The 25,231-nt window shown below is 36.7% G+C and overlaps 1 protein-coding gene and 2 pseudogenes across 3 annotated transcripts; 2 read left to right on the top strand and 1 right to left on the bottom strand.

Moving 5' to 3' along the window:
* Positions 1-1,059: 1,059 nt before the first annotated feature.
* Positions 1,060-1,176, top strand: LOC118605766 (annotated as a pseudogene).
* Positions 1,177-3,826: 2,650 nt separating this feature from the next.
* Positions 3,827-19,306, bottom strand: ZCCHC10 (zinc finger CCHC-type containing 10). Of its 3 annotated transcripts, XM_036224776.1 has the most exons (5): positions 16,340-18,458; positions 15,832-16,012; positions 10,169-10,330; positions 6,306-6,347; positions 3,827-5,677 (listed from the first exon to the last, which is right to left on the bottom strand). In XM_036224776.1, the coding sequence occupies exons 1-5, from the start codon at positions 16,365-16,367 to the stop codon at positions 5,410-5,412; spliced, it is 681 nt and encodes a 226-aa protein (XP_036080669.1). In that variant the 5' UTR covers positions 16,368-18,458; the 3' UTR covers positions 3,827-5,409. The 3 variants fall into 3 exon arrangements, with proteins under 3 accessions (XP_036080669.1, XP_015973958.1, XP_015973957.1); XM_016118472.2 differs by lacking the exons at positions 15,832-16,012; positions 16,340-18,458 and adding an exon at positions 19,212-19,306; XM_016118471.2 differs by lacking the exons at positions 15,832-16,012; positions 16,340-18,458 and adding an exon at positions 12,531-12,777.
* LOC118606165 lies at positions 18,404-18,522 on the top strand (annotated as a pseudogene).
* Positions 19,307-25,231: the final 5,925 nt, after the last annotated feature.

The raw sequence follows: 25,231 nt of genomic DNA, 5'->3' as shown, positions 1-25,231 counted from the left end.
ATTAACGTAATATTCATTAATCGTAGCAGGTCGAACACAGGCATTTACTACTGCTCACTCACAAAATGTCACAGTAAAGGGATATAAAATTGTTTAAAAATCAACCCACTAGGACAGCATGAACAGGAGAGGAGCTCAGGGGTATAGCTTCTTAAACCAACTTTCCACCAATCTTTCTGTCTTGGAGCCCTCCAAGAACCTTGGCTACCAAGTGTATGGTGTCAGTAAGTCTGGAGCCTCTCTGTGGCATAAATTGGCTTGCTTCCTGTTGACTTTGACTGCAGGCTTATGCTTTGGTCTTTCTTGGTCGTTTAAGTTGGCATCCACTATTCCAGCAAATTTCTAGCTTTCAAAAGATTTGTATTTCTCATCTCTTTCATCTCCTCTCATTTTCTCTTTGCCTTATGAGTTTATATTTTTTGTTTTCTTTCTGCCATTTCCGTTACATTTCAGGAGGAATAATAATAAACACATAGGTTCAATCAACTAAGTTTAACTGAAAGTCATCTTTTCACTGTTCTTTATGTTATCATGTGTGTGCATGTGTGTGTGCGTATGTGTGTGTGGTCTCTCCAACTAGATAGTGAATTGATTCCAAGGAAACCATTGTTTAAGTGTTATTTGTACATTGGTAGATAGTACCTTTCAAATACCAGTGCTACTGTTTGTGGTTGATATTACTAATTATCTTGGCTAGCAGGCACAGGAACTCTTGAGGGTACACAAAAGATTTTTCAAGAACATCGGCAATTTCCAGGTCATCTTCCATCTGTTTCCTCTCCTAAAATTCATTTGAGATTGTGTGCAGCCCAGGTATCCTATTGGCTTTCTTTTCTCTCTTCCTCTTTCATAAGGCCTTCCTCAGTCTTTACTACACACATACATCTAAATCTTTTTCTGGCACAATTTTCCCAGACTGTAAAAACCTGTAGGGCAGCATATAAAAATACAATTTGAAATATTTCCTTTTTTTGTCACGAACACAGTCTGGTGTCAGAAAATGGATATTTATCCTATGCCTGAATTTACATTCAGGGGGGAAGAGAGGCAGTAACAACAATTTTTAACTACCACCCTGAACACGCCCAATCCCGTCTGATCTCGGAAACTAAGCAGGGTCGGGCCCAGTTAGTACTTGGATGGGAGACCACCTAGGAAAACCAGGAGCTGTAGGCGTTAAAAAAAAAAAAAAGATGGCCTCTTCCATTTGTTGTCAAAGAAAGCATTGTCCCCGAGGAAGAGTCCAGTGAAAGGAAAGCACAGAAAGCTGGGAAATGTTGAAGGTGAAAACATCTTATTTCCTCCAGCAAATGGCAAGCCTCCGCACCTTGTCTAACTACATTAGAACACTATCATTCAAAAAGTGTAAGAAGCATATCAAGACAGCATGCAGATCTTAGATTTTTTTTAGGCGAGGCAGCACATGGTTGACCTTACAGATTGCAAGGGCCTTGTCAGTTTACAATCCCTTATTTTATTTTTCACACCTATGGCACCTGGTATTCCAAGGTGATCTCCCATACAAGTGCTAACTGGGCCCGACCCTGCTTAACAGCCAAGAACAGACTGGCTCAGTGTCGTTCAGGGTAGCATAGCTATAGACTGATCTTATGTTCTAAACACTATTCTCCAGTAAAAAATCAGGGCAGGTCCCTCGAAGAAGTGGTTGGTTCCAAAGTCCTGGCAGGGAGAAAACATGATGAATGTGGAATAATGTAGGGAGGAGCCAAGAGAAGGTTAAATCAAGCAACATTCACAGACTGCAATCTGCAGATCAGCCCAGCAGCCAAGCCACTGAGGACAACTGCAAAACAAAGGAAGATTTCTGTTGGGATTGCTAACAATTTATTTCCCACACCTGTGAAGGGGAACTAGGAAAAAGAGTCTTTACGTGGCTGCTCTTCACAGAACAAATTTGTTCATCCCTATGGCTAAAACCACAGGAAACCAATGGATTAAAAGCTAGAACTGCCAGCAGGCCTTTCACGTTATCTTGCCTTTTCAGCTATCTTTCCTTTTCATGCTATATACTCTTCCCCTTACCCTTCCTCACTCTATGTCCATATAAAAGAAAATGGGTAAAGAAAGTCTTTAAACTGCAGAACTAAAAGAACTAAAGAATGATATATAAACTGAATTTCCTGAACACTCTGGGTCTGTCTTGACGCTGTCCCTCTCAGTGCCTTTACTCTGTCTCTCTCGCTGTCCTCGTCTCTATCTTCTCTGTCCCTCTTGAGTCTCTGTCAGGTTCTCTTACTCTCTGCCTCCAAAGGGACACCACGATCTGCCTATGGAGTGGTACCCCTTTTTTAATAAACTTTCCTTTTGACTTTAACTTTGGCCTGTGTGTTGAATTCTTTCTCTACTCTCCACCAAGGGACCCTCTTCTCTTGGTACAGGGCTTCATATCCCTGCCCCCTAACTCTGGGAAATTTGCCCTGTCCTACGTCAGAACATCTTGTGGTCCCAGAAAATAAGAAAATACTTTTTAAGACAATGAGGATTTGTTGAAAGAACAAAGGAGCCAACTTGAAGGAGCTCTCCTGATAGCCTAAGGTGGGACATGAGCAACAAAATCAATAGCAGTATTAGTAGATTTTATCCCATACAACAAAATAAACACCCACAGTCTATACAATAAATAATTAAATAAGTGAAAGAGATGAGACAGCTCTTCCTTACAAAATTCCAGTTAGTGGAAGGAAAGCAGGAAATAGAAACTCACCATTGGCAAAACATCACAGTAATAATTGTCATAGATGAGATCTATTAAAAATATTTGGGTGAGTGTGAGAATCAATTTACATCGTCTCAAAGTATCTTCTCCAAGATACCTATTATAACTAAAAGGAGAAAGCTGATAGAAACCCCTCAACCATGTGATCAATCAAGGTCAACATCGCCAATAATAAATGACATATCGACATTAGGATCCTGTGATTTGATGGACTGAAGATGCAACTTCATTTCTACAATATTCTTCCAGAAAGCATTACCTCAGTTCCATCATGAGAAAACGATAAACCCAAATTGAGGGACATTAGACAAAATAACTGATCAATACTCTTCAAAAGTCATAAGGACCTGAAAGACAGACTGAGGAACTGTTACAGACAACAGCAGACTTAGAAGTAAATGCATTTTCTCAGTAATATTCTGAAACAAAAAAAGGACATTAATGGGAAAACTGACGAAGTATAAAAAAGGTTTATGGTTTAATTAACAGTGTTTTACCACATATTAATTTCCTTGTTCTGATCCAGTAATAACAATGGTTATGTAAGATGCTAACATTTGGGGAATGTAGGTGAGGTATATAGGAATATTAAAATATTTTTACAATTTTTCTGTAAATCTACAATCAGTTCAAAATAAATAGAATCATGAAGTACACCTTCTCTGCACTTTTTTTCATTGCTAGTGCCAACGTGTTGCCTGATGTCATATTTTGATTCCAGAACAAAAATTTCTTATTGTAGTCATACTAATGAAATGTTTGTAAAATGAAAACCTATGAGCCAATTACTCCTTTTGAAATGGTTGGGTTGAGAAACAATGCACTTCCTACATTTGCTAGAGACTCAATTTCCAGAGTTTTGTTTTAAGGAAGGACGGGAGAAACTCTTTAAAGTCAGTCTCCATTTTGCAACTGACTCTGCTTTTTTGAGTAAACTGTGTGACTAGAAAATAGTTTCTCGCCCTCTCTCCAGGAACACCTTTTACCAGTTGTAATAGTAGAAGTAATTAGAATGTGTTTAAATGCCCTTACCTTCAAAAGGAATTAAAACTGATATTATTAAAACAGAGAGGTAACAGAAGCTTAAGCTTGTGAGCACAAACCACGAGTTTTATTTAATTGCAAGTGATGCATCCTGTGTACACATTTTTCTTCTCTTCCAAGTACTTTGACTGGCAAATTGCCCATATGGAGACCACAGACATTGTAAAATGTATTTAATAAGTAATTTATTAAATTTTCCTGTCAACTGATACATTCTGTATGGAGCCTTTGGAAGGATGTTTTGAGAGTTTATTTACAATTACTGAGCAGATGGTTCTTTAAAACTTATAGGTAATTACAGGCTCCTTAAACTCACAACATACACATATTTCAACATTTTAATAGAAGTCCATTTTCTTCAAAAGTAGTTTTCTATCACTTTCTCATAAAAATATAAAAAAGACAACATCCATAGTTTTAAAAGCCTATGTTTAACTCAAAGCAAGATTTTTCTATAAATGATACCTCTTTCCAAAAAGCTCAAGACATCACAGAATGTGATAGTAAACCAAATAATTTCACTACAGCAGAGTATTTTACTTTTAAGAAATATTATGCAAGATTTCTTTTTAATCTTTCATGCTAGATTTCAACTGTATGTGCTATGTAAACACAGTAGATTAATCCAAGTCATTCATATTTATGCAGTAGACTGTCATATATGACCAGTTACCACTTAAACTGTCATTCCACAATTGCAAAAATGGTAAAAGGTACCCTTTATAAAAGCTTAAAAAATCTTAAAAGGCAACCAACATCTCCCTAGTTTTCTGTAAAAATTACCTCTCTCTCCTACACTCTTTTCCACTTTGAATGGTACCTTTTACAGTATATTAACACACAAAGATATCTATATCGCTTTTACTTGTTAGCCTCTTAAATGACTGCTTTCTTTTCTGTTACACGGAATTTATCGAAAGGCACCAAGATTAGATTCCTAAGTAATTTTAGAATTTTTGTTCCTTTTCAGGCTTCTTTAGAATAATTTTTTCTCAGAAAAGTGTACTCTACAAATCAGAAGAAAACAATGATATTACACAGTAACTTAAAACTTGTGTCATCCAAATAGTATAAATATATTAATAGGTTCCTTGAACTTTTCATTTAGAGCAAGAAGTTAAAATAACTTTCTGAACATAAACATGAAAACAGAGCACATTTATCAACAGTAGGAAAAACTCCTAAACTTAGGAGCAACAATGTTAAATCTCACATAATAACACACAGCCAAAAGCATTAGAAATTCACTGCCAGATACTCTGATGCATTATCCTGAAAACATGTTTGATACATAACGCTAACATATTACAAAATATAGGATTTATTCACAGGGAGAAAACATAAGTTTTATCACAAAAACAGATTTACTGGATTTCAGCTTTAAGTTTTAGAGACATAGTTTAAAGATAAAAAAGAAAAATAAGATTGATCCTTAAAATAAAAATGTATATATATATATATAATCCATTTTAATACTTTTTATGCTCTTACAACGTAAAGCATTTAGAAACTTTTGAGTTCTAGGAATTTTGGTCAGTTAATCTATTTGGCTTTAACATATCTTAAATTCCCTTTTGAGAATCAGATTAATGTTTTCAGTCTATCAGTTCAATACGGATGGCGCAATTCTATTTCTTCTTCTTCTTCTTCGGTGGTTCATCCTCAGAGCTGCTACCCGTGCTGGTGCTGCTGCTACTGGAAGAGCTGGAATCTGAGTCTGAATCAGAGGACGAGGAAGAGCTTGTGGAGGAGGCTGAAGATGACGAACTGGAGGAGCTTTCATCTGTGTCACTGTCTTCTGAGGAGGATGAGGTAGATGTTTCTTCACTCTCTGATGAAGAATCACTAGCTGAACTGTCACTGCTATTGCTACTGGAACTGGTAACACTCTTAGACCTATTAAGACAATCAATAGTTATTTGCGTGGGAAGCTGATTTCATATGAATATTATGTATATGTATAAACTAAAGCTCTGCTGGCAGTTATCCCTGAATTTGATGCTTTTGGGATTACATAAAACAGTTTTAACCTCACCCCTTCCCTACTTAGCAAGGTCTTTAACTTCAGCAATTTCACTCTTGAATGGAGTTCAAGATAAGTGTACCTAATACATTATGTTCCAGAGCAAATAATATTAGGATAAAGTTGCTGTTAACAATTGGGTTAATTTAAATCTCATGGAGAGTGGCAAATGTTTCATAATGTTAACTACTTCAGACCAAATATAGCTGGTCATTAGTTTCTTACTAGTCTAATATTTCCAATTCTAAGCCAAGAGGAATTATTCACTATTTCCAGAATAAGGACTTTGGAAAGTTGGAGAAAAAGGAGAAATGAAGGCAATTAATTCTGGACAAGTAAAGAGAGGAACTATCAGAAAACAGGATGACAGTCAATCATAAATTGCAAACATGAGATTTCAGATCCAAATCTTATAACTCTTATTTTAAAATCACTCTTCCTATCCCTCCAACTGGTATTATTTATTTATTATATATATAATACTGCTAAAGCCACACATACCTTTTTTTCTTGGTCTTTCTTTCTACATTAGTTTCTCCAATGCTGATAAACACAAGGGGGAGAAAAAGCTCCTGTTAATAGAGTGATTATACACAGCTCAGACAAACACTTATTATTCCCAAAACTGTTTTACATTGGAGAAACACTCTGCCTTTCATAATATGTACTCAGAGTCCAGCATTTCTTATTATAACCAAATGGAAAGTTTCCTATTGTAGGCTGCATGTGGTGCATGCAATCAACTTAACCAGCACTGAAGCAAGACAGATGTTATCTATCAACTGTATCTTAGAAGCCAGGTAAGTTAGTGGTTAAGATAACTGAATGCCCCAATTTGATCCTTTTTTAGTTTTGAACTAAGGTTGACATAGCTACCCTAACTACTTCCCGAACAACAAAACAGAGCAAAAATGGCACAATAACTATAGTTTATAATTTGAGTTTCCAGAGTCATATAATAATTGGCCACTGCATATAAAAAGCTAAGCAACCTTTGATTTAAAATAATCATTACTTTTTCTGCATGTCTCTCAGATATTCATTTACTGTTTAAGAACCAGAGACTTAATACCTCGAGACTGTGTTCCTTCGCATTATTTACCAAGAACAAAGTTTTTGGACGAAACATAGAAATGTTTGCTGTTATATTTCTGCCAACTACATGCAGGTTTTCAAATTATGGAATTCTATTACTATAGCAATGTTTTGTAAATTTAACATTTCCATATTCTGGACTTCTTTATATTTCCTAGGACTTCTAATTTCCTGGGTCTTCAATATAAATATATATTTATGTAGAGTTTTACACAATGGAGTTACTTTTCGTATTGTCATTTTGAGGGTAAAATAAGTGGGATAAGTACATTTATTAAGACACACTACAAAAATCCATGATCATCGAAATTCACATACTTCTTTCATTTTATCATTAAGCCTCAAATCAGCAATTTTTATGTGACAGAGCTGTATCTAAAATTCATGTATTCTATGTATTTTCAAGATTAAGATGATTATGCAATATAACTAGAAAAACAAAAGTAAATGTTGGGTAGAAATTATTCCTCTTACTCATCAGGATAGATCTCAAACAACTTTTACTTACGTTCCTAAAAAAAGAATAAAGAGTTTTTGAAAAACTATGTATTTCCCTCATATTTTTTAGTTCTAAGTTTTATTTTATTTAATTAACTAACTAACTAATTAATTCATTATTATTTATGCCTTCAGCACCTGGTCTTTCTAGGTGGTCTCCCATCCAAGTACTAAACCAGGCCTGACCCTGCTTAGCTTTCGAGATCAGACATCAGGCTTGTTCAGGGGGGCATGGCCATAGACCATAGACCATGACTCCACTGGGGTATGAATCCAGGACATTCTGCATGTAATGCAGATGTGCGAACTGCTACACTATGGAACCATGTCTAAGTTTTAATATTTACAAAGGGTCTATCTCTAGCATTTTATATATTGATATTTTAAAAAGAAAATTGCTATATCACTTTGATAATTGTATTCAATAGAAAGTAAATGTCACAATAATTTGATATCTATTGTAATTCACTTAAAAAATACATGAACAAGCTTATCTTTAACAGTTGATACTTTTACATTGTCCTTTTTTTCTCTTTGAACTTGTACTTTTATTCTGCTTTCCCATAGAAAGTATCCTAAATATTTTTATGGCTGAAAACTTTACTTATTACCTATATTTCTTGCAATAAAAATATAGACATACCTTGAAATTGTATATTTTAATTACCTGTGACCACTGCCTTTAAAAGTATTTAAAAATTCTGAACTGATAAACCATTACCATTACTACTACAAAATTGATTAAAATGATGTAAAAATATATTATTTGTTAGACAGTGACAAGGTTCAACATCAATTCAACTCCTATTCTTAATTTTTATAGATTTAACCCTGAAAAGACTTGTTAACCTGAACAGGTAGATGGGAACAGAGTTTTGTTGTAGCAAAGTGACTCAATTCTCTGAATTCCTCCCATGCTATAGTCTACAAGTAACATAATGATGTATCACTAAAATACTTTTTTTACACTCCAATATTCATGGCAGTACAATTTACAATAGCCAAGATATGGAAGCAACCTAAATGCCCAACAACAGATGATTGAATAAAGAAATTATGGTTCATATGTATAATGGAATATTACTCAGCCATTAAAAAAAAAATCTTACCATTTGCAATGACATGGATGGACCTAGAGGTTATAATGCTGAGTGAAATAAGTCAAACAGAAAAAGATAAATACCACATGATTTCACTTACATATGGTATCTAAGGAACAAAAAGAACAAACTAATCAAAAACAGACTCACAAATATAGTGGACAATTTGGTAATGGACAGAGGGAAGGAGGATTCGGAGACTAGGAGAATGGGGTGAAGGGTTAAAGAAGCATAAATTAGTAGTTGATAGTTGGGTATGGGGAGCATGGCTGAGAGGATGCAGTTAGCATTAATATGTAAGTTAAGTGGAGGGCCAGGAGAGGGAGAGAATAATTGGGGGGATCGTTTTATGAACATTATAGATGTCTAACCAATATACTGTATACTTTAAACTAATTTAAATAAATTTATTTTAAAAATATATAGTTTTTTTAAAATTAATTTTTATGGTGATATTGGTTAACGAAATCTGGTAAGTTTCAGCTGTACATAAAATATACTTTTAAATTGACAACTCGATTATGTCCTCCTTCAATCTTGCTGGGAAAAAAAAATTTACAAAACAACTTCCTCCCAATAATTAGGGCCATTCACTGTATCAGTACAAATATCAGTATTTTGAAAAATCTCTGGCTTTTTATACATGAGGACAATACAAGGTTAAGATTAGATAGATGAGAGGTGTGCCTTCTTTTGTGAAATTAAAGAAGGGTTGTTTAGAAAATGGAACGTGAAAATGGAGAACCAGGAAGCACCTTCTTGTACAGATTTATTTTTGGAAAAAGTCCATATTAATGTTGACTTAAAAACTGATTACTTATCTATTCCTGTGTAACCTCTGAAGAGCCTTGAGGTCTACACAGTAGAAGACTGCTATCTTGAAAGTCCAGATGTTTGAGACACTATTAGAGCTCGCAGTCCTGAAAACACTGTGTGAACGCTAACATGAAGCATTAAGTTGACCCGGCATTTTCCTATTTAAGTCTCTTTGAAACATATATACTTACTTATTTCACAGGAATTTAAAAGCTTTATTCAAAGGACACAAAGGGTAAATAACAATTTTCCAGTTCCTTCCTACCTAGCTCTCCTTCTAGAAAGGAACTATTATTATCGATTATTTATAATTTTCAAAACTTTCCATTATTCCTTTTTTCTTCTTTTTTTTAACATAAATGATAGCATATTTTAAATATTGTTCTCTACCTGGTCTATGTACTTAATATAAGTATCTTAGACATTTCTCCTAGATATCTTTTCATATCAGCTCATATAATCTACCTCACAGTATTCTGTGGTCATGTCATTGGCTGCTGAGGCAACAAAGCAAAATGATTAAGAGCATGGCTTCTGAAGAGAGCTGATTTGTTTCACTTAACTTTTCCACTTACTAGCTGTATGACACTGAGCAAGTTACTGAACCCCTCCATGCCTCAGTTTCTTCATATGTTAAATGGGGATTAATAATAGTTTACCTTTATGGTATAGATATGACACTTACATAAGCTAATACTTCTAAAGAGCTTAGTACAGTGCCTGGCACATACTAAGCTCTCATTAAACATTAGATAGCATTATAATCTAAATCTGGATAACCACCATGAAACATTCAGGCCCTTAACAAATCCCATAAATATAAACGAAAATATTCCTTTGGGTACCCCAACTTACCTTTGTTGTAATAATAATCTGCTTTCCTTTTCTTTTAAAGCTTTCTTTAGTTCTGCTGTTCTCGAAGGCCTATGTAGGTATTTTCGTTTTCCAGTGCATTCATAAGTCCAATGTCCAAATTCCAAGCATTTCTGACACCTTACATGTTGCTTATTTGCTTCACTAAAGAGCAAAAATTAGAATACAAGCCTTTAATTTTTCACTTGACATTTTCTGCCATGAAAGGCATAAACAATATTAAGTGAAAAAGATGTTTATTTTTAAGGTCCACCTAAAAAATAAACATAATTTCACATTTAATCTGTTTATGTTAGATTTAATCACAAAGCAGTATAGTGAGTGGTTAAGAGCATGGACCTTGTTTGAGTTCAAACCTTCGTTCCTCAATTCTATTCCAGTAATGGCCAACTACATAATTTAGACCAACTCTTTAGCTCAGAACTAGAAAATACATTAAAAACATTTTAAACGACCTGTTGAGTTAAGTCAACTCTCGCACTGGGGTGTTTGCCCAACTCAACAGGGTCAGCATCACTTGCAATAAGCGAGGGAGACAAACTTTGTTTCCAGAGTTAGGACTCTGAGGGGCTACATCCTAAGAATAAACCAACCATTTATTGAGTGCAGCCTGGCTATTAGTCATCTGGGAGGCTAAGAAAAATCACAATCCCTAAAATTAGGTTAAGATGCAGCAAGCAAAGAAAAACAGATAAAAGAATTAGAAAGCAATAAAACTGTCATTTCTCATTGATGATGTATTATGTACATGGCAAATCCAAAAGAATCTACAGATAACATTTTAAAAATAATTAGTGTTCATAAGTGAGTTCAGCAAGGTCTTAGATTGGGGTCAGCAAACTGTCTGTAAAGAATCAGATAGTAAGTATTTTAGGCTTTGCACACCAAGAGGTAAAATTAAGGATATTATGTAGACACTTACATAATAAGAGAACAAATTTCCACAAATATTTTATTAATAAAAATATTTCACATAAAAGAGGTTTATTAATGAGAAGAATGAAATTCTTTTCTGGAGGATAACATTTCATTCAATTGAGGTTCAAAGTTACTGTTCCCTATCATCAAATTGATCATCTGTATACACATGTAAATAATAATCTCTGCTTACAAGCCTACAAGAACAGGTAGCAGGCAGAATTCAGTTTGCCAAACTCTGTGTTTGATAAAAGGTCAACATGTAAAAATCGATTCTTTCTACAAAACAAAAAGTTAATGAAATTTTAAAAGGTGATATTTGTAATAGCCTGAAAAATACCAAAAGCCTAAAAATAAATTGAAGAAAATATGTGCAAGACTTTTATGCAGAAAACAAATAGTACTGAGAGGAATTATACATCCAAAGAAGTGAATAATAGAGGGATGGTTATACCATGTTTATAGACTGGAAGACTCAATATTGTAAAAATATCCATACTTCCTAAACTGATCTATAGATTCAAAGTGATGCCAATAAAAATCTCAACAGGTTTTTGTTTGTTGGTTTTGGAACTTATTGAACATATTCTAAAATGGAAATTCGAAAGGCCAAGAATAGCCAAAATACTCTTGTAAAGGAACAAATAAGGAAGACTTAGATTAAAAGACACCGACTTATGATAAAGCTATAATATTAATAATATGAGATTAGAGCAAAGACGTACAAATAAGTCAATAGAACAAAACAGAATGTTCAGAAGTAGACTAATGTACATATAAACACTTAATTTATGACAACCACGACATCAGAGAGCAGTGGTGGAAAGGACAGATTATGAATAGTATAGGAATAACTAGTTATATATATGGAAAAGGCTTAACCTCTACTCTTCACTATACGCACACATAAATCACAGACCTGGCCAAACAATAAAGGTTTTAAAAGATAGTATCTTAAAAAGTGACACATTTGAGTTAAGAAGTCTTAAAAAACTAATCACAACACTAATCATAAAGCGAAAGATTGATAAGTTAGACTAAAATTTAAAATTAAGAATCTTGCCAAAAAGTGAGAGAAGATTCTTGCAACATATATAACCAATGGCCTCATCTCCAGAGTACACTAAGAACTCTTACAAATCAATAAAAAAATGACAGATAATAGAAAAATAAGATGAAGTGGAAAATGGAAAGATAGTACAAAAATGGGATTGGAAAATACAAATTATCGACAATCATGAACAGGTGCTCACTACTAATCAAAGAAAAGCAAATTAAAACTATAATGAGAAAGCACTAGACACCCACCAGAAAGACCAAAATTAAAAACTGGCAATAGCAAATGTTAGCAAGGATACATAGCAAGAGAAACACTCATGATTAGTCCCAGTGTAAACCGGTACAACCATTTTGAAAAAAAATTTACCATAGTTGAAGAGATGCAAACTCTATGGCCCAGCAATTCCACCTGTAGGTATTTATGCAGTAGACATCCATGTGCAACTATACCAGATAACATGTGTAAGAACACTTTTTCCTTTAGGGCATTTTAAAAATATTTGAAACAATCACAACCTTACAGAAAAGTTTTCAGAGTTTAAAGAATTATTTTTCCTGAAACATTTGTAAATTGACAACCTAATGCCTCATCAACCCAGAATATTTCGCTACATAGTTCTATGAACCAGTACATTCTCTTACCAGGCTTTGCATTGTAAAGTTACTTTTTGTCCATTTAAAACTTATGGTGGTTTAAAATTACGTCCACAAATTATTTGACGCTCTTCACTTCAAGAGGCGGAGCCTAATTCTCCTCTCCTTGAATGTGGCTCAGACTTGCTTCTAACTAATGGAAAAAAGCAGAGTGATGAAGTGTGACTTCAAAGATAAGGTTAAGTAGTTGCCATGTCATGAAGATGCTCAATCAGCATCTAGGAAGACCCATGTGACGAGGAACTGAAGCAGCCCTGTGAATCAGCCAAGCTAGAAGCAGATTGTCTAGTCCTGGTCAAGCCTTGAGATGACTGCATACCCTGCAACATCCTGACCACACCACACAGGAGAGGCTGAGTCAGACTCACTCAGCTAAATGGCTCCTGAATTCCTGACCCACAGAAACTTTGAGATAATGTTTACTGTCAGAAGTCACTAAATCCTGCGGTACTCTGTTACACAACTGTAATTGACAACTAAGATAGTAATTCATAAATATATTTTCTTGGTCAGTACTTGACAACTCACAAATATCCTCATTAAATTTTTAGATCATTTATGTATCCATCACTATAAACTCATATTTTTTCTATTTTATTCAATGAGTTATAATCAATGACCACAATTTTTTTGATGCTCAGATTGTCCCAGACTTGGTCAGTGTGAAAGCGCTTCAAGTGGATTCTGTGTTGTTTTGACATGACTCCATCATTCTTTGAGCATATCCTTGCTTTCTGATACAGCAAAAAATTCCAGGTTCATCTTACATTTTCCCTGCCCCACCCTGAAATCAGCCTGAGGGAGCCCTGATAATATTACAAGTTAAGATTGGGGCACATGGGTGCTCACTGTTATTGGGATGTTGCTGTTCCCACGTATGCTCAGTGGACAGAGGTAGGGAACGCACAATTTATATCTATAGTTAATTACATATTTTGAAAACCATAAATTCATATCGATTCATTTAATTCCAAATCAAACCCTTCACAGGGTTTACTCTATTCTTTCCTTCCCCAGTGAGAAATCTAGATCCCATGATCCTGAATAAATTTACTCATTTTGTCACTTCTTTTCATATAAGCAATTGCCCACTGCTGCCACTGCTGCCTGTTCCTCCATACAGATGTTCTCTTTACTTGGGATCTGATACTCTGCCCCTCGTTGTCTCCCCCCCCCCCCCATTTGGACATGCTTCTCACTCTGCTTAGGCTGACTCCCATTGCCAGGCTGGGTCCCCTCACATGTACACATTTCTCTTTCTGCTTAGACTCTGATGCCTCTACCTAATTCACAACTCCTCATCTACATTTATATTCTCCCCACTCAGGTGACAAACTTGTGCTGAATTGCCTCCCTGTGTGGGCACTGCCGTCTTTCTGCTTGGGATCTGACACCTTGTCCCCCCCCCACCGGATGTCCTCCACATCCTGCTGACACTGTAGGCCAGTTCACGCCCCTTGTGGATGCCCAACTTACCCCACTTCAGTGCTAACACTCCAGTGCCAGGCCAATACCCTGTATGGACGCCTGCCCTGATCTATACCACCTAAGGGCTTCAGGACCAACTTGTGCGAGAAGGGAAGAGAAAGAGGAAGAACTAAAAGAATACTCTTAACAGCATGCTTTGTAATATCCTCAAAATTGGAAATAACATTAAAGTACAGTAATTAATTTGTGGTATACAGAGACTAGTACTCCTATGAGGATCTAATGCCTGATGATCTGAGGTGGAGCTGAGGCAGTGATGCTAGTGCTGGAGACTGAAGATACAGATGAAGTTTCGCTCACTCATCTACTGATCACCTCCTGCTGTGTGACCTGGTTCCTACCAGTCGCAGCCCAGGGGTTAGAGAGAGAATACAGTAGAATACTTCATAGTAATAAAAATGGACAAATTACAGCTTAATTTAACTTAGATGGATCTTAGATATAAACCAGGCTCAAAAGAATTCAAATTGTCTAATTTTGTATAAAGTTCAAAGATAGGCATAATTAAACTCTAATGCATTAAAGTTAAAGTACAGTTAGATGGTAAATATACAAAGAGAAGCAAGGAAGTAATTACTATAAATGTTAGGAGAGCGGTTATTAGCAAGGAGAGAGGAGGTTGTGATTGGGAAAGGGCCTTAGGAGATTGGTATATTGAAATTGTTCTACATCTTGATTTTGGTGATAGTTATATGACTATATGTATTTTTCAGAACTCATAAAACTGTACATTAAAAAGGATGAATTTTCCTCTATATAAATTAAACCTCAACAACCCCAACTTTTAAAAAGTGTCCATACCATCTGACCTAGAAATAATAAGATATATGTAAAAATTCAGTTTCATAAATATTTATTACAGGAAGTATGATATGGTTTATAAGCATAAACCTAACTATCCAACAACAAAGGAAATGGCCAAAAAGTTATTATACATCCTTAAAGAACACTATGAGGCCATTTAAAGTATTTAAAATGGCCTGAAAGGTTATACACTAAAATGTAAACAATGACTGTATTTGGGATAGGATTATAATACTTTTTCCTTATCTATACTTTCTAACTTTTCTACAATGAACATGGATTGCACATAAAATCATAAGACAGAAGTTAAAAGATACTTTTAAAGGAACATATAATTAAGGGGTACAGAAGAGTTGTAAAGGTGTATAAGGGAAAAAACTGAAAGCCTCCTGCTGAAATGAGCTAAGACCAGTGAAAGATATCAAGAACAATGAAAATTGTTTATTTTATGTTTCAGTTATACTTAAAGCACAAAAAATCAAAAAAAGAAATAGGTTCACTATTTGGGGTAACAGGCAAATAGGCCACTGATATCGCATTATGGGCAAAGTGGACAAGCAAATTATTTTTATTTTGCTTCAGTCTGAACTCAAACACAATGATAAGCAGAATGAAAAAAGTAATAATTGAAGCTCAAGATTCTTGAGGAGTGGGTAACAATGCCCTTATCCATTCTGAAAGTGTTTAAGTCACATGGCCCAAGTGATTGCTCCCGGACATACCAGAGATTTTCCAGGTGAGACTGTGGTACTGTTGCTGGTAATCTGAGGAACTCTGGCAAACAGGAGTGATGCTGAAAGATTGGAAGTAGACAAATGCTGTTTTGATTTTCAAAGTAGGGAGGAGGGTAGATTTCACAAACTAGACCAATGAACTTGATATCCATTGCAGGCAAAATTCTGGCTGGATTTATTCAATCCATTCAGGAAAAAAAAAAAAAAAAAGCCAGGATCACTAGATATCAAATCATTACAGACTAATACCCTTATTGCCTTTTGGGTATTTATATTTCAACAAGGCATCTTGGAAAGTCTCACGATATTCTTGTGAACAAAACAGAACAATCAGTAGATCAGTTGACTATGATAGAGTACTGTTTAATGGGTTGAAATAAATTATATAGAGACAGGTATCCAGTGATGGCCTGCAGGGTTTGGTCTGCAGTTTGGTCTTGTTCAACATTTTTATAAATGACTTGGATGAGGACACAGATGTGCATATTTATCAAACCTGCAGTTGACACAAAGCTGAGAGGCATAGTTAATACGACGAATTGACCGAATCAGGATCCAAAAGGTCGTGACAGGCTGGAACTGTGTTGAATCTAACAAGATGAAATTTAACAAGGGTAAAAGTAAGTCTGACACTTAAGTCCAGAAAATCAATACAAGTACAAGACAGGGGAAGCTTGACTTAATGGCAAGTCAAATGAAAACCACTTAAGGGTTTTAACTGATTAAAACCAGTTTAGGTCAAAAGTTGAGATGTTAGAAGGGAACAGAGTTTTTAGCTTTGTAAATATCATTTTTTTCCCTTTTAGCTCAATATAAACTTTTTGATAGATTTGAAAAATGTAACAGGCTACTTCAGGAGTGTGAATACATCCTACTAGAGGTGGTCAATCCAAAGTTAAATGACTATCCCGGATGCTGAAGAGATAGTAGTGGAATCCAGGGAAAAGGTTAGTGAAGAAATTATCCCAATAGTGCCAAGATTCTACAATCTACTTAAATATGAAGATGAGGACATGCAATTACAATTCACTAAGTGAAAATAATCTCATTTCAATTGATTTAAAGTTAAGTCCCTGAAAGATCTGCTACGTGGGGAGTTCAGATTTAGGCTTTTTTTTTTTTTCTTTTATATTCCCCTCTTTCTCTATTATTCCAAAGACTTTTTAAAAGAAAGACAACAATACTTTCTTGCTTCTCATGACTAACTTAAAAACAATTTAAAACTTGTTATTATGGAAACAATATTTACTCTTTATAAATAAAATTAAACCTCTTTTATGACTACAAAATTAAAAGCAATGGCTCCTTTTTTGCTCCCTCCCCCAAATATTCCCCAAACTCTCCAAGACACCCCTAGCCTCTGAAGGCCCTCTTTCTCTGACTCCTTGGAGACTTATAGTCTGTACCGTGATAGCTTTTAATATAAACTGTATGTGTTCTTCCCAACAAGACAAGAAGTCCTCGAAGGAAAATTTGTCTTTTGCTTCTGTGTAGCTCATGTACCAAATACAGTCATACTGTAGAAACGGAACATCTGTTTAACACTCTGATACTTCTGAAATAAGAACAGCAATATTCTTTAGGGGTTAAAAGTCTTATGTTCACTTCATATTTAGAGTAGACACTGGCTGATTTTGCCAATTTAGTATTCATTACCTTTTCTCACCTACCCACCCAGCTCATTATTGGTTAATAGAGATCCATTTGATTGCATTGGGAAAAGAATGAGATCTAAGTCAATCAGAGCTTCACAATTACGTAGATACGGTTCAGGAGTGGGCATGTAACCCGATCTACACCAGTGAGATGCCATTAACTTGAAGCTAAGCGGATATAAAGGGCTCTAGGAACTGCAGTCATTTTGGGACCAAAGGAGAGAATGTTCCATACTATCCAAGTACGGCACCAATGCAAAAGAACAAACCTGAGAGTTAGCATGCCTATTAAGTATTATTATCATTCTATTCTTGATCTCAGAACTGTCTGACTTGAAAGCCTTCTTCTTCCACCAAGCATACTAGGTACCCTGACTCCCTTAATCTTTACTCTTATACTCAAGGAACTCTTCTCATCCTGCATGAGACTGAGTGTGATGGAGGGCAGAGAATGAAGAGGGCTCTTAGAATAAAAAATACAAATAAAAGATAAATATAGACACGTATGCTGGCAGAATACGAGTGATATAGATGTGCAAATGCATGAAATGCTGAGAGAATGAAAAAGTGGCAGACATTCACATGTGCAGGTTTGTAGAAGAAAAAAGGCTTTACAAGGAAGGGGAATGTGGGATGACTCCTGCATTATCTGTCCAGGGCAAACATCTTGTGCCACCCTTACTCATTCACCACAATGGCCATTTTTCAGTTCTTAAAAACAGTTATTTCCTGTCTCAAAGCAATTATGCCATTGTCTGGATGCTCAAATCCTCTTATGACTGGCTCCTCTCTCACTTTCAATCTCTGTTCAACTGTCACCTCTTCAGAAATACTTTTCCAGTTCAACCAACATAATCAGGGCCTTTCTCTTTCCATCACCTATTTCCTTCAAAATTCATCTCACTGTCTATGGCCATGCCACCCTGAACACTCCTGATTTCGTCCAATGTCGGAAGCTAAGCAGGGTTGGCCTCAGTTAGTACTTGGACGGGAGACCACCTAGGAAAACCGGGGGCTGTAGGTGTACCAAAAAAAAAAAAAATTCTTATCACCAACTTCATTTACTTAAAATGTTTAGTTTATCACTTTTCCCACCTCTAGAATGTAAGCTATCTGAAAGCAGAGTCTGTCTTGAACACCTCTTTTTCTCTATACCCCAAATTTGGCACAGATTGGTAGATAATGAGTAAATTAATATTTGTTTAAGAAAACGAATGGCAGAAAGTAAGACAATAACTTGGAAGAAAAGTTGGCGTTGTAGTCAGGCTGTTCCTAGGGAAGGCAATAGGAAAGGGACAGGAAAAGCCAGCTCGACTACAGGCTGCATACATCAGTGAGAGTAGGGGGTCCAGATCAGGACTCCATGCTCCCCCCGGCCACTAATGTGGTGGGCAGCTGGGTGGGCAAAGGAGCAAAAACCAGCTAGTGACCAATTCCTGTGCGTCCCCTTCTCGGAAACAAAACTCGAGGCTCTTTTCAGAACTCCCCTAGGTCCCGCCCCTTGGACCTTACGCAGCTGTCTTCCACGAAATCGCTGGCCGATAGGCACCAAACTTATTGCCGGGCTAGAGCCCGGAGAAGGCAACGCGTGAAAAAAACGGCCACCCTCTGCTGGTTCCCACTGAGGATCCGACACCGGCCCCATAGCTCGGCGCCCGCTCACCCTTTGGCTGACGCGCTTCTCCCCGCCCCCCGACTGGGGCCCTCACTTACGCTTGTCTCCGGGCTATGAGCCGATGCATGGGAGTCGCCATCTTAACGCGGCTGAGGTTTGCCGCGCTGGGTTTTGGGAAACTCCTCAGAGGGGGCGGGGAGTTGGAACCACAGCTGACGCAGGCGTGGGCGGGGCTAGTTCTGCCTCTCCGGTTTCCGGGGCCACTTCTGGGGGAAACCTTAAAGTGTCTCAGGTGCGTGCCAGTGGATTGAGGCTGTTTGGCCTAAACAGAGTTTTGAATGATCGGTGCTTGTACAGTTGTCCCTTGAGCAACACGAGTTTGAACTGTGCAGGTCCACTCATACTACAGTTTTTTTCCCATACAGTTGGCCCTTCCTATCCACGGGCATCCAGGGGCTTTGCATTTGTGGATCCAACCAACCGCGGATCGAAAATACTGATTTTCATCTGTTGGTTAAATCTGTGGATGTGAAATTCTAACTATAGAGGCAAAAGTTACACATGAAATGAAAAAAGTTATATGTGGATTATCGACTGTTGGGGGAGGGTCTGGGCCCCCTAACCACATCTTCAGGGGTCAACTGTATGCTACGTGGAGAGGCAGAAAAGAACATTCTCTACAAGGGAAATATATATAACTTAATTATATAGGTATAGTTATGGTTTTATATATGTATACTTTTATATACGTAAGTATAGTTATGTTATATATGTATGTATATAAATACACAGAATAAAACTGCAGTGTTCAGACATCTAGAATTCATCTGGAAACCAAAATAAAAAGGAGTGAGTTAAACAGGATTGGGATCATCGGTTGAAAGACTGTCTTTAGCAAACAATAAAATAAAAATATATGTAATTATACTTTCATGTGTTGTATAGGGCTGTAGGACCAAATGATACTATTTAAGCTGCTTCGTCAATAAGAAAGATTATACAAATATTAATTATTTTAGGAAAGTTTAGCATTTAGTGTCAGATTATGGAGATTTTGTTACTTTAAATCTACATTCCTAGGTTTTTGAAATGTATATGTATGTTTCTGGGTCCCTGTTCATTTTTTTAACATATAAAATGTATTAGGAGCTGAGGATAAAGCATTGAACAAATACAGTCCTTGTATACTTGGAATTTTCTGCAGACGATAAAAGGCAATATCCAATGAGCATAAATACTCAAAAATAATTGAGTGTAAGGGGGTGAAAAGTGATTTAGCATTGGGAGATGGAGGTGAATCATGTGACCTTTGAGTACATCTTGTTCTTAAAAAAGTATGGAAGCTTACTATCTGTTCTCTTAAGCTTGCTTGTTCATTCCTCAATGTACCGCGGACATCTTTTTCCACATTAGTATATATGGAACTGTGGGGTTAATTCAGAACATAGCCCCTCCACATACTCAGAGGACAGATGGCGGCTTGGTCAGCAGCCCTAAGAAAGGCAGTAAACAAAAGGGCTCCCAGGGTCCCTGGAGCTCCAGGTACTTTTTCTGCTGCTCCCATGGACAGTATACAGTATCTGCCCCTGTAACCAGCTCCTGAACCCAAGCAGCACAGGCGGCTGCTCCCCCAGTGAGATAACCCCTCCCTCTGCCTGTGTGTATAAAACGTTGCTAGCTCTCTGCCAGCAGCAGCTTTTTCTGCAGCTCCTGTCAGCCGCCATCTATCTGAATTCCCCTGACTCGTAAGTAATAGATGGCATGCCTTTCGTCCTTCTGGTAGTTTTTTCAGAAATCCAAAACCCAGGTGCAAGTTCCTGGCCTGGAGCTCCTGCATTACAAGATCTAATTCATTCTTTTGATGTATTACTTATATGAAATACATGGCTCTTCCATAATTTATCCAACCAGTACCCTATTGTTGAACAATTAGATCATTTACCACAAAGAGGAGACGAATAGATGTTTAAACACTCACCCATGTTTCTTTAAGATGACTTCCCAGAAGTGAAGTTGCTGGATCAAATGATATGTGCACTTTTAATTTTGATTGATATAACCTAATGCCCTTTAGGTTGGTTGTACCCCAAACTGCTTCTTCATCAGACCTGAGAAAAGTCAAATTTTAACTTTTGCTTATCTAATAAGCCAATATGATATAATATTGATGAGGTTAAGTACCTTCGTATGATCATGGAAGACTATCTTTCATGACTTCTCTATTCAAATCTCTGCCTATTTTTTCTATTGGATTTTTATTGTTTTAATTTCGACTTGTAAAATCTTTTAATATTTTACATATAAACCCTGTTTTATACTTTACAAATATTTTTCCTATTCTATCTGTTGTCTTTTAACTTTATGATCATTTACCTTTCACAGAGGTATTAATTGTTATATAGGCATTTTAGACAATCTTTTTCTTTATATGGATTTCTAGATTTGGCTAATACTTAGAATGGCCTATGTCTCAAGATTATTAAAACATTCTCTCGTATTTCATTGTAATTCTTTAATTACAACTGTGCAACTATGATTATAGTCTTAATCCTAATTTTTCATTTTTGAAACATCATTTACTAACCTATCACTTTTTTTTTATTGATTTGCAATGCCACTCTCTGATATACTATATATGCACAAATATAGTTTGTTTGGACATTCTACTTTCTCTGAAAGATCTATTTGTACCAGTATTTGTGTCTTTGTTTAAATTTCCATGGTTTTATAGGCTATTTTGAGATCTGCCAGTCTCTCCTAATTAGCCCTTTTTCCCTCAATTGTTTTTATTGCTCCTAGACGAGCTTTATTCTCAAATTTTCAAGTTTTCCACAAAACAATATTAAGATTTGTCATCTAATTTTTGAAGAAACTGCAATACAGCAGATGTGAAAAGGCAAGACAGAATGAGATACAACAAATCAAAAGGAGGAAGCAAATGACATTATTTGTGATGATTTGGTTGCACACCTGGAAAGCCTGTAAGAAATAATCAAAAGTGTCTAGGGCATTCAACACAGGGTCCACGCACATGATGTCACTGTTTCCCAGCGAAGCCCGTGGGCTTGAAGGACCCTCAGGTTTGTCCAGAGGCCCAGGCTAAAATTCAGATGCTAAATTTTATAAATCTTAATGGGTAGAAGCTGAAAAAATGAAAAACCCTTGTGAAAGCTGCAAGTAATTTCCATCTGGCAAGAATGAACACTTCACTGGTCTTTAAGCAAACTATTCTTTTATTCTAGGAAAACCTTCCCCAAGTATCTTCCAGTTGTGTATGATGTCTCAAAGAACTCAGAGAAGGATGGATGAAAAAGGCATGTGTTAGAGGGAAAGTTGCATCTCTCCAGACTGGGCTGCCTTTGGTTAGGATGGTTGTTTCCTGCCCCAACTCTGACCTGTTAATGAGCACCTGTGGATAGAGAGCTGCATGCAGAACAGGGCCCACTTTTTGGGCAGGCAAACTATGCAGTATACAGGGCCCCATGCTTAGAAAAATCCCACACTACCTTACTGATCTGCTATTGCTCTGCTGAAATTCTTAATAACTTTTGAATAGGAAGTCCTGCATTTTAATTTTGCACCTGGTCCAGTAAATTATGTAGCTGATCCTGAACCAAAGTTGATGAAAATATTTTCACCAGGCACTGTAAAACTGAGCTCAGTAAAAACTAGCTCCACCAGGACTGAAAAAGGAGAGAGGAATGATCTTATTTTTCCTGGAATTCAGAATCAGTCTTTTTTCTGAAGATTAGTAGCTATTGTTAATTTTTTTTTTTTACCTGGATGCAAAATTGAACATGGGTTCTTCCTTCCTATGCCTTTGCATACAAGGAAAAAAGTAGTTCTCCTTCCAGCAGGGTAAGAAAATTTCACTAACAGAAGAGGTTCAAGCAGGGCAACCACTTATTTTGTGAAGAGGAAACTGAGGGAAGGGCATTTGGGTCTCTGGGGTATATCTGGTTCTCTACTGAAAAAAGGATGGCTCTTCCACCCACTTCTGGATGTGGAGGTGGCAGCTGCCTTCATCAATTATTTTCCAAGAGAGCTTGAAAATTACATACTCGAGAGCTGTGTCACACCCTCTTATCTTCAGACACAGTTGCTTGGGCTCCTTAGAGTCCTTGGTCTTTGATGCAATACTTTGCTGTGACATAGCTGTGAGTCCAAGATTTGCTGGTTCCCTTCCTGGTAATTCAAATTTATCTGTAGTAGGAGAGAAAGAAGTTTTCATGCTGAGATGAGAGATAGAGAAAAAAACATACCCAGACCTCATTGTTTTCTGTTTGGATTCTTTGGGTCATCATAGCTGCCCCTCAGTAAATCCAATATGTGATCAAGATGGTTCAGATTGGCGTTCTAATTTTTGCTCCCAAAGAGTTCTTGGAAGTAGGGTTTATTCCCATTTTATAAGTGAAAGGACTAAGACTCAGGCCCTGGATTTTGGAGTCAAATTTACCCAGTTCTCTAAGTGCACTGAAGCTCCAACTACAAGTCTCTCAGACGTCTTTGTTATTTTATTCAAGGCACATATCCCTAAGCTTTTTTAATTATATGCCTCTCCTCCCCCCATGCAGCCAGTTTTGTTTATTTCGAAATAACATAGGACCACTACCCTTTTATCATTTAGGATTCAATTGCAAGAAACAGAAAACAATTATTTGGCTAAATTAACAAAAAGAATTTCTTGGCAGTTTATTGGCTAACTCATAGTCTAGAACAGGGGTCCTAAACCCCTGGGCCCTGAAAAGGTACCAGTCTGTGGCCTGTTAGGAACCAGGCTGCACAGCAGGAGGTAAGCCGTGGCTGAGCCCATGTAACTTCATCTGTATTTGCAGCAGCTTGCCAGCACTAGCATCACCGCCTCACCTCCAATTTAGATCATCAGGCATTAGATTCTCATAGGAGCACTGGTTCCTGGTGCCAAAGAGGTTGGGGACCGCTGGTCTTGAAGGAGGAATTGCACACCCAGTCTTGAATAGGTTTCGAACCAGAAAAGTCCATATCTTAGTACTGAGAAGTTGTGTTCTATAGCTGCTATCAGCAGTTCGCTTGGCTACTTACAGACATGTGCTCATCCTTCTACTCATGGGGAAAGTGACACCTTTTTAGGTGCTAATGGCAGCTATAAGGAACGTGGGATCCACAATTAGCAGCCCACCATAATGAGGAAGATTCGAAGAATACCTCAAGGAATGAATGATGAGCAGGAGAAACAAAGGAAGTACATTCTGTTCTATAGCAGGTTCGTTCTGCAAAATCTTTTCATGTAAATGTATCTAGTCTAGGTATAGTGAGAAAGATAACACACTGGTTTGCAAAGGCCTATAAGTGGCCAAACAAATAGAAATGCCATATAGCAAACGCAAAGGACACCAGCTGAAATGAAAATGTCCATCTTAGCTCTCTTTCTCTCTCCTTTTCCTGGCGAGGATGATAAACTTCTGTGTTCTAGATCCAAACATTTTAATTGACAGGTCAAATATTTGATGATTGTTTTATTAGAATTCATGTGAAATTCAGAATGAGGCTCTCACCTTTCTTCCAGACATATCTCCCTCATTGATCAAATTTCTCTGGCTGCCACCCCCTCCACTGGACCTTCCCTGTAATGTGAGTCCTAAGGCTAAAATGACTTTATTCCAACTTGAGCTTAATGGTCTTGACTCTCCCCCTCCTCCGCCCTGTTTTAAACACAAGTAATTCATTTTTATTACAGAAAACTTTCCTTATGAAAAATAGAGATCAAGACAAAAGTAATGCATATTATGTCTTTCTACCTACAGAAAGAGATTTTTGAGCTTCTCTTTTGGGAAATGTCGATATTTTCTATATCCATAACTGAATCCTAACTAATTATAACACATTTTAAAATATCACAGACAATGTCAGATCTTTAAATTTGAATTTGAATTTTGTGCATTAACAGTATATATTGCGAAATGATCACCACAATAAGTCTGGTCAATATCAATATGAAGGGCTTTTTATCATTAATAAATCCTGAAAGTGCATTTTAATACCCAGCATTTTTACATGAAGATACTTACTGTATTTGCAAGGCGAGTTCTAAATGTGGTGAGTTTATTAGTCAGGGCTATTCAGTTTGCAAGTGACAGAC

Source organism: Rousettus aegyptiacus, unplaced genomic scaffold (assembly GCF_014176215.1).
Source record: "Rousettus aegyptiacus isolate mRouAeg1 unplaced genomic scaffold, mRouAeg1.p scaffold_m13_p_7, whole genome shotgun sequence".
NCBI classification, from domain to species: Eukaryota; Metazoa; Chordata; class Mammalia; order Chiroptera; family Pteropodidae; genus Rousettus; species Rousettus aegyptiacus.
The sequence above is the reverse complement of the archived record's forward strand: the minus strand, read 5'-3'. Positions and strand labels throughout refer to the sequence as shown.

Coding starts and splice junctions, on each gene's coding strand:
- ZCCHC10 (XM_036224776.1), bottom strand. CDS start 16,367: ATGCCTCTCAGCTTTGTGTCAACTGCAG. Junction 16,013..16,339: donor CAGCTTTGTGTCAACTGCAG/GTTTGATAAATA, acceptor GAATAAATCCAG/CCAGAATTTTGCCTGCAATG. Junction 6,348..10,168: donor AGATTATTATTACAACAAAG/GTAAGTTGGGGT, acceptor TGTGTTTATCAG/CATTGGAGAAACTAATGTAG.